The sequence below is a fragment of the Mastomys coucha genome, unplaced genomic scaffold (genome assembly GCF_008632895.1).
Source record: "Mastomys coucha isolate ucsf_1 unplaced genomic scaffold, UCSF_Mcou_1 pScaffold9, whole genome shotgun sequence".
Taxonomy (NCBI): domain Eukaryota; kingdom Metazoa; phylum Chordata; class Mammalia; order Rodentia; family Muridae; genus Mastomys; species Mastomys coucha.
This window is the reverse complement of record NW_022196915.1, coordinates 19,214,161-19,224,181: the sequence shown is the minus strand read 5'-3', so window position 1 is coordinate 19,224,181 and position 10,021 is coordinate 19,214,161. Positions and strand designations below refer to the sequence as shown.

General features: G+C 49.6%; 1 protein-coding gene across 10 annotated transcripts in view; it reads right to left on the bottom strand.

Annotated features, from left to right (window-relative positions):
- The window catches only part of Drgx (dorsal root ganglia homeobox), a 35,276-nt gene extending 26,236 nt beyond the window's left edge, over positions 1–9,040 (bottom strand). The window contains exons 1-3 of one of the 10 annotated variants that reach the window (XM_031362546.1): positions 9,021–9,040; positions 5,119–5,237; positions 1,295–1,392 (exon numbers count right to left, since the gene is read on the bottom strand). In XM_031362546.1, coding sequence (XP_031218406.1) covers positions 1,295–1,392; positions 5,119–5,152 — 132 coding nt within the window. In that variant the 5' untranslated portion in view covers positions 5,153–5,237; positions 9,021–9,040. The other 9 variants (XM_031362541.1, XM_031362543.1, XM_031362547.1 and 6 more) reach the window with 9 other exon arrangements.
- Positions 9,041–10,021: the final 981 nt, after the last annotated feature.

Genomic DNA, 10,021 nt, shown 5'->3' with positions numbered 1-10,021 from the left:
AAAGAACCAACGGTGAGAGGCTGCGGCTAGGAGAGGGGAGGGAGGGATGCATAGATCAGAGCTGAGGGGTGGTGAGGAAGCAGTTTCAAAGATCAAATCCCAGAAGGAAATGGAGAAAAGAGCTGTCTGAAAAGGATTCCACAGGATTCCACAGAGGCCTGGAAGAAGTCCCAGCTAGTAACAGCGCCTGTCCCCAAGCCTGATGATGCACAACGGGGGTCTGATCCCAGAGACGCACAAGGTGGAAGGAGAGAGCTCACTCCTGCAAGTTGCTCTCTGACCTCTTCATAGACACAGTGACGTGCATGTGCACACATACACAGTGGCATGCATGTGCACACACACACATACACAATGGCATGCATGTGCATACACACACAGTGGCATGCATGTGCACATACACAGTAGTATGTATGTGCACACACACAGTGGCATACATGTGCACACAAGTGTACCCACACACATGTACACAATAAATAAAAAGATATATTTTTTACTATGTGTGTGCTGGGAATTGAACCCTAATCTTCTGGAAGAACATTCAGTGTTCTTAACCACTGAGCCATCTCTCCAGCCCAAGATATATATTTTTTAAAAAGATTTTAAAAGTCCACAGAATGACATTTGAAATCCCAGTTGAATCCACATCCAAGGCTACTAAGAACCACAGTGTTAGTGGCCCTCCTGGAGACATAGAAATGGACAAGTCACAGATGTATCTGTGTGTTTACATCTAAATTTTGTCATGGGCATAAAATAAAGGTAATCTCATGAACAATCTCCACAGTGCCACCATAGGAGTAGAGAAGGCTGCCACCTATAAAACTCTCCATCAGTAAGCCCCACAGAAGATTTATAGGAGTGGGGGGGTCACCCCACAGATGTTCAGGAAAGAGACTGCTCTAAGAACACTCAGCTTGGAGAAGCCCAGTAGAAAAGTTGCAGCTGTAGCCAGCAACACTGTCTTCTCATGAGGCAGTCTCATCGGTCAGCTTTCCCATCTGTCTTATTGGCGATAATAATGCCCAACCTGTATTCTCTGGCAGGAAACATGTCACTCAAACCATCGGCCTGAGACACATGGAAAATTCATAGCTCCTTCTTTACTGATTACCCGGGATTACAAAACCCAAGTTAACTTGTTCTTTCCCCAGGCAGACACATAAGTCATTCAAGAAAACAAAGACCTGGCCAACCCAACAGTTGGTATCATTTTTAAAGGGCAAGGAGAGAGTGACTCATCTGTGAATTTAGGGGAAGAAAATGGTTCTCACACATGGGGATCTGTCCTTACCTGCTGAAGAGTGAAGGTCGTCCGATTTCTGCGCTGTTTTCTTCTAAGAAACCCATCATCAAAATCCCCTGTAGAGTGGTTCCCAAAAGGCGCAGTGCCTGCAGGGTATAAGTGGGATCAGACTGCGCAGAGAGACCCTGGTCTTCATTCAGACACACACACACACACACACACACACACTAGCCCCCTCCCATGTTCCATCTCAGGACACAATCCTGCCCCTCCCCAGAGAGCCTGACCCTCCAAAGTGTGTCTGTATGTTCTCCTAGTGAGACCCTTCTTTTCGCTATCTCTTGTTCTGTGTCCACCACAAAACCTTTGGCTGTAGGACCTGGCTTCCCTATTTCATAGGACAATGGTGACCTTAATACCCAAGATGGTCAAGTCTACTCCCTTTGAAATTATGGCCTCTGAGTCAGGAGGGGTCAGTGGCTTGAGAAAACTCTGGTCCTCATCTACCTTCCTTTTCCTGGCTGTCTTTCTGTCCCCTGCCCCCTGTCCCCTGTTCACCCACTACCATAGACCCTCCAGAAGAAGACTGCATGCCCTCTCTGCTCCCTTGTCAGTTCACTCCCCTTGTTACTAAAGCCATCAAGGACTAAAGGCTGGGAAGGAAGGAAAGCACCGAGAGCCTTTCACACCTCTTTCCTCCTAGAAGTGCAGAATTCAAGGAGGTATGAAATTTATAAATGATTATTAATTACCACTGGTCACAGCTCATCAGCACCACAGTGGATCTATTATAAAGACACCAATTAACAAAAGGCCTACACCAGTAGAAAGCCATACCGACTTCCTAGGGCTGTGCTCCAAGGGCAGTCCACTAGGTAGCCAGGCCCTACACAACACCCTGCTGTCCCGCTTCCGCAGAAAAAAAGAAAGATACTGTTCTCTCCAGCAGCCGCCAGTGCTCAGGGTAAAGCCAGAACAGAGTCTGGCCCCAAATGTGCATTTGGATCATTTTCCAAATGTGCACTATTTACTTGATAGTCCACAATGGCTTCTTAGGAAAACAAATGAGAAAGTTTCCATTAACTAGGGTGCTTTTCACCTGCCCTGGGCGCTGCTGTCAGAATCATCAAGTGCTCAGCACCAGCTAGCTCCCAGGCACAGCATCCAAACCCTTCACAAACCCCTCAGCCTGAAGAGGCTAAGTCCTCAGGCCCTTCCACATGGAGTCTGCTACAGAGGGCAACCCTGAAGGATCACATGCCTTGTCGAAATACTTCTCTACTGGAGCTTTCTCCCACCATCGTCCTGTCCAAATCGCATGCTTCCTCGAAACCCTAGCAACAAACCTTTCTCTCCATCTCAGTAGAAACTAAACAGGAAGGATTCAAAGCAGCCTTATTTCCAACACGTTGCAAAAGGCCGTGCTATTTCCCTTTGAAGTAGAGTATTTGACTGGTCAGCATGGAGAACACTCTCAGGTTTTCTGGTCACATTCTCCCCAAGTCTCCTCACTTATACCTTGTTTGTGCACTGTTCACAATGCTTCCCAGCTGAACCCTACAAAAGCCAACTTCACCATGCTAGTAAGAACACAACTGACAATCTACCAGAGGAGAGAGGGATGAGAGTGGGTTCCTTTGAAATAAAAAGGACACTTGATAAAGTTATGCACAGCTCCTTAAACAGAACATAACAGGACAATGAAATAATATGGTCATTGTTTTGTTCCCCAAAAAAGTGTGTAATGATACCCGGAACCAATAAATTATAAATTGTGGTGTTTGTTTACTATTCATGTATCAATTGATGAAACTATATTAGAAGGTAATTGAATAGGAACTATCAAATTTAAACACACAGGTTTTTAATCTATGAATATAGTTATAAAAGATGCTGAAAGAGAGAGGGGATAATGATCTTGAGATGTTGCAATTAAGACATAAGAGAGGATACGACAAATCACCTATTGGTGGACACATTTGGCAAAACAAATACTGGAATACTACACAGCAGTCTAAAAGAAAACAAGTAGATCCATATATACAGACATGGAAAAATCTCAAAGATGTATTATGAAAAAAAATGCAAAGTCCAAGATGATGTGACAGTATAATCTCAGTCAAATAAGACGTAGCAGACATGGAAGAAAAGGTTTAAATAACAGGATCAAAAGAAACACACACAGAGGTAGCTTTGGGAGAAGAGGGGAAGGCTCTGCTAGTCGGAGTGTAGGTTCTTGTTCTAACAAACTTTGAGACTCGCACGGCACTCTCTAATTTAATATGGACAAAGTATCTAAGAAGTAAGATTACAGTCACACTTTGCTTTCTCCTCTGCACCGCCCTAGAGTCCAAAGTCTGTCCTCAGCCATCCTCAACTTTCCCAGCTACGGAGCATCATCCTGCCCCAGCAACTCTGGCCTAGACCTAAATTCCCCTCCTGAGAAAATGGCACAGGTATATATCTACAAAAGCACAAAAGATACTTGAAGTTCCCCTCTCCTGGTCACATCAACCAGAGTCAGCGCCAAGGTAGGGCCCACACAGAGCATGAGTAGCAATGTGAACTGCCTCCCCAACACCCCCTAAATAAGCTAAGAGCAGTAGGATAGGGCAGTCTCTAAGTCACTCCTGTAGCCCATCCTTACAAACAGAGGTTTCCTCTTAGGTCACCCAGAACATATACAACTTGCTAAATGCCCAAATCTTCCCCTTTCCCACTTGACAAACAAACTGGGGACTAGCAATCAGTGCTGAGCTGGAAGTCAATAGTACATAGCAACTACCTACCACACACCAGTAGGGTCTCCTCCAGGCCTGGGGTAGAGTTGTAAGAGACCACTCCTTTCTGACTGCCCTACAGCCTCCCTGCCTGGGTCTTCCCTGCTGGACTCTTAAGGGCTTGTGCATGGAAAATGAAAACAAACTTTCCCAAATCATGGCTGAGACTGAAGACAGCTCAAGACAACCTACAGCAAGGTGGACAAGTGTCCCGGGATTAAAAACGTTTCAGTGTCTCCTCCAGGCCACAGCACAAGCCAGAGTGGGAGCAGCATGTCCACCTGATGGCTACAGATCACTGCCGGGAAGAATTTAGGCTTCGGTCCCTTCGCCCTGGTTAGAGACACGCAGGGATGCAAGCTTTTCACTTCTCACTACCCCTGCCCCACTTAGCAACTGGGAGAAGAAAACGCCAGGAATAGGGAAAGACATTTCCCCCCTAAGGTCTAGAGATCTTAAACAACCAGACCCTGGTCCTGGAGGCTGATGAGCTGGGCATTTGTGGTCAGAAATTCAGTAAATGGCTGAGATAAAACTATTCCTAGACACTCCGGGCAGGTTACTATCAGGGAGCTTGCCTCCAAGGACAGTTTTGCCGCTAGAAACTGACATTAAGTTGTCCAGAATTTCGTGTGCGACCCCGAGGACTCTTGCCAACACGCCCAGGGTGAGAGCAGGCCAGCAACCAGGCCCTTCAGTAGTGAAGCCCAGGACTCAGCGGGCAGTTCAACTTGCTTTGGTTTTCTGGGATGTTAGCAAAACACCGTGAAAGATTGATGCGGGCCCCCTGGGCGGAGGAGCCCCGATTAGAGGCGTGACACCAGCATCTGTGCTGGGAGGACCAGGCGTCCCTGAGGCACCCATAGCCCGGGGCAGCGCGACCCAGGCGGAGAGGGAGGTGGGAGGCAGGTGGCACCCGGGCAGAGGGATGTAGCTGGATGCAGGGAGGGGGCTAAGGGTGCCCCTAAGCCCTGCCATGAGGCTGTCATCTCCTGGTGCGAAGACCCCAACACCCATCAACCCTATTGCGGGCCCGGCCCTTCTGGCTAGCTTGGCCTGGCCAAACAGCCCCGGGAAGCGGCGGTTACTCACCCTCTAGCTGTGGCGGGCAGTGGAAATAAAACATCGCCGACGGTCGGATGGGCCTTGACGGCTGGACCAGGGCTGGTAGCGGCCTGACAGACTGGTGCCTGTGCGTGGCTCCGGCCTGGCTGCAAAGCAAACAGTCACAGAGCCTGAGTCTCCTGCCCACACACCCCGAGGATCACAGGGAGTGCCCCTCCTACAAAGCCCTTCCCGAAGCCCTTGGTCCCCTGGGGCCACCGCGAGGATGGTGGGAGAAGTGGTTGCACCTCCCGTCCCAAGCCGTGACCCTACGGTCAGCCTTTCACGTAAGTCCTGCTGCTGGACAACCGCGCCCTCACCAAGCTGAACACAGTCTGGCTCCTGGTTCTCAGGGGTCCCAGCCACAAGCCCTGCACTTGGCCACCGCAGCGGGGTCCGGCGATCGCGCAAGGCCATCTGCACGCACAGCAGCTCGGGCCAAGAAGCCGGTGGAGCCCCAAGGCCCAGCGCAGGGAGCCCGGGGAGCGGCTCGGGAACCCTGCCTACCTCTGTGGGAGGCGGGCGAGAAGGCCGGAGTGCGCTCGCCTCTAGTCCGCTCGCGGGGCTCGGCTGGCGGCGGGCGGGGCTTGGCGCTGCTGGCGCCCGCAGGACCAGAGAAGTGACTGGGGAAGTGGCCAGATGTCTTGCTGTCTGTCTACAGCGCGCGCCGCCGCTCAGCACTCGCCTTTATAATCTCACGCATAATTGGCCTTAATCTGATTATTTCCAGCGCTGTCTACAGCGAGTAACTTGGATAGGTCTATTGGGCCTTACAAATGGCCCACGTGGTGTAAAAAAAAAAAAAAAAAAAAAAAATCCGTCACTTCTCAGCAAACATCAGGAATGTTTTCCCCCTTTTTTCTTTTAAAAGAAGATAAAAACAACAGCTACCAGTATCATCCCCCACCCAAAAGAGATTATGTTGTAAACACTCACCCCAACCCCAGCCAGCCCTCTGGGTCCCCTCAGACTCAACCCGTCTTTCTCTGAGTGAGATTGGATTTGGGCTCGCCCTTGTCAGAGGCCTGGCGACTCCAGGACTGCAAAATTACCAAAGCGCTGCTAATTGTCGCCGCCGGATGGGTTTTGGGGGTACTCTTTGCACACGGCTTCCCTTTCCAAGCGATCGTACAAAAGGAAAGTTTGATTTTGTTCTCAGCAAGGGGTCCCTGAATTTATGTTCGCTTCTCCCTGCAAATGATATGCAGTGGGACCCTTCGCAATTACTTTTAAAATGCATCCGAGGCAGACACTCAGCGGAGAGAGACCGCCCTTCTCTCTGCCTGGGTGAAAATTAAACTCTAAAGTACCGGGTTGAAATTTTCAAGTCAGGGGCGCGGGATTGGATCAAATCACATAAACTGCAAAAAAAGCAAGTCTAATGGCGCATAATTGGTTCTGTAATAGCATTACACCAGGATAATAGCCCGTTACGGCCCCCTGCACTATTAAGTGCTTCCCTGGCGGAAAGCCTTTATGATATTAAAGGGGGAATATAATGATATTTTGGTTATTAAATGCGTGTAATTAATTTATGCACCACTGAAAATAAAGTTGGTATTATGACCCACTCAAGATGCATCAGAAGATGCGATTCAGACAACTGTTGATAAGTTCTGGTGTCTGTGTTCCGTCTAGACTGCCGATTTTATTTTGGGACGATGGCTTCTTGGACAGACTACATAAATTGAATATTTTATAAACATTCTAATGCTGCGTTTGAGAGCCTTGGCGGAGCGGTGGGTCGGGTCCCTGCCCGGCCTGAGATCCAGACTTGATCTTAAAGACACAGAGCTTTGGAAACAAAAGGCTTGGCGGGCCCACTCGTGGACCAGCGGCGGGGGCAAGTAGCGCGGAGCTGGAGAACTGAGTGCTGAGGCTCTGGCCGGTCGGTGGACACCCCTGGGAAAACAGCCAGGAAGAAACGGCACCGCTCTGGCGGACGCAAGGCTGAGCTGGGCCTCTTTCACTCAAGCGGCCCTTTCTGGACTCAGCGGCTCCCGGCCGGAATCGGCCCTGCTGGGAGCAAGGAGAGGCTGGAAATGCCTGCCTGGCTCGGAGCGAACGGACACCGCCGCGCCGGCTCTCCTCCAGGGCCACAGACTCCGCGAGACCAAGCGGCGGGCCCGGGTGCAGAGCGTCAGCGAGTCGAGCGGGCCGATGTGATGTATGGCGCGACCACCGGGCCAGTGCACCGCTTCGAAGCCCGGAGTAGACCCTTTCTTGGTCCCAGGCCACGGCAAGCTCACGGGTCCCGGCTTCCCTCCAGGTCCGGCTTAGGGAGCATCCCCGCTCTCTGCAACTGGTTCCAGGAGCCGAGGGCCCCCTGAGCGCCGGGGTCTGCCGAAAGCCCCCTCCGATGCCGTCCTGCCCTGAGCTGTAGCTTCCCGCGGGCGCCTTGCGCGCTCAGGGAGTCAGTGGAGCGCTGGGGAAGCGAAGTGAGGAAAGGTTCCCCGCCAGCTCCGCTCAGCGCGCACCTGCGTTATCCGCGGGAGCCTCGGCCCCAGCAACCTAGCACCGACTGCTGCGTTGGCCCCAGAAAACAGGGATATCCAAGCTTCGATCAGTTCCCTGTGGCTGACACCAAGCCATAAGGGTTTTTGTGAAGCCCTGATCTGTCCTAGGGTCTGAGCAGACTGGTCCCGGATGTCTGAACGTCTCCCCGAATCAGCAGAGTGATCAGAACCTTGGACAGCGGCAAGAGTCCCCACCCTACCAGACTTTGCGGGCCAGAGAAACCGCCAGTCCCTAGGGCCCCTGTAGGGTCCTGCAATGCGCCGCATCAAGGCTGGCGCAAGCGATTCCAGGCGATCCTAATCCTTTCCCGGCCCAAGTCTTCGAAACTAAATTGGGATGCGTAGTAAGCGCTGGGAGCAGGAAGCGAACTCCCGACTCTACAGTCTCAAATGCATGGTTCCTACCCAGTGGCTACAGCAGAGAAATACCCCATGGTCCCCTTGCCTTCGGCCCCAGCCCTCCCACCGCTCCTTGACGCGAACCTGGCTATTTCTTGGTCCTTGGCTGCACAACCAGCTCAGCTCTAAGAAAGCACCCACCTTGCGAGGGTCTCCGAGCAAGCTCGGGACCCTCAGACTCAATTCGCCCGAAGTCCCTTTCCCATAACTATGAAGCTGGGCTCGTTCCTGTGGCAAAACTGCGAATAAACAACCAATCAAAACAACCGCAGAAACGAAAAGCTACAGAAAACTTTGATGACGTGAACCCCCCTTGCCCCAGTTGTCTCCGATACTAGGGACCCTGGAGAAGGAGAAGGTGACTAATAGATATTCGTTATCCCCCCCCCCACCAAAAGGGGAGGAGGCACTAGCAAGGAAACTTTCGTTTTTCCTTAATTCTTATGCAGTAAAATGTATTTCCCAATTAACCAAATTTGCCGATCTGTCCCGCTTGGACACTCTGATAATTTACAACCTAAAAGTGTACTTTCTTTATCTAAAGACCAAGGTGACTGCTTTTAATTTTCTCTAACCTCTTTACACTTGATGTTCACCAGACTCATAATGTTAATTGGCTTCATATACGGATCATCAGTTTAATGAAGAAATAAATCCTGTGTTGCTTTATGTTTTAACAGTGATTGCTTTAATGAGGAATGTGACGTGTTCCAAAATCAAAGCTGCGGGAGACATTAAATGGGACTTCTATTAGGACAGAAATGCTTATTTAAAGTTGAAAGACAGGGTCATATTTCAGTATTTTTCTTTTGTGGGAGCCCTTCTCACCCCCACCTACCTGGGTTGTTTCCAGCTTCCACAAGGAGACACTTCTGGGGTCCTGGAGGCTCTTTGTAATATTTAACTCCATCAGCTTTAAGCTGCATTCCCTATAAGAATCATTTTCTGGTTATTGCATAGGGCATGCTAACTTACCTCTTGTCCAGAAGAGCAGAGAGAACCCAGAACAGAGTGGGGAGTTCAACTTTCAAGGTTGTTCATGGTTTTAAATAAAGGAGAAAGAGAGTCATACACACACACACACACACACACACACACACACACACACACACACAAGACTTGTAGGCAGATGTGTTGCAGAGGTGGCAAACATATTTACAATGCTGGAAATCCAAGGCTGAGCCCCAAAAGGCAAACAGCTCCCAGATTAGAGGAGGGGCTGCTGCTGACCTGGGCTCTGCAGGGGAAGTGCTGGGCCCCCACCCAGGTGCTGGGAGCTTTGCATCCTCTATCAATTAATAGCAGAGTAAATCTGCTTTCTCTAATGTGTGTTTGATTTTTCTAATTTTAAACTGGTTCTATGAAGGGAAAACTGTCATTGCAAAATCACTGAGAGCAGCAATAACGCACTGGAAATGGGAGCATCCTCCATGCAAGCCCTTGACTGTTTGCAGTTATGTTGTGAGTCATTCCAAATTGATTCCTGGAAAGTATCCTGTATCCCTAGGAAATAGAGGAGTTTGAGATGCTGGCTTGAGATCTCCAACACCATACACAGCTGTGTTCCCTCCCATTTGCCCTGTTTAAGGAAATCCAGGGGAACATTTGGAAGTGCCTCTGTGCACATCTTGTGAGCCCCAACCCATGAGTATATGCTGGACCTGATAACTGGGTTCAGCAAGGGATTTTCCCAGCCTCTCTTTTAAAATTTCTCTTTAGCAAAACCAATTGCAGTGAACACCACTTAAATCCATAACAACCGGGGGCAAATAAAATACTCCAATTAACAAGAAAGAGAAAACATACTGAACTCCTAACTACTTGAGACTCTAAGATATTTGTACTGCTATTTGAATAATAATTTCAGAATCTGTATTTCCCTCCTAAGAGGGGAGACAAGCTCGGATGTGCTTAACTGTGCGTTTAGGGTGAGTGTAGTGTTCTTTTTTTTTTTTTTTTTTTTTTTTTTTTTTTTT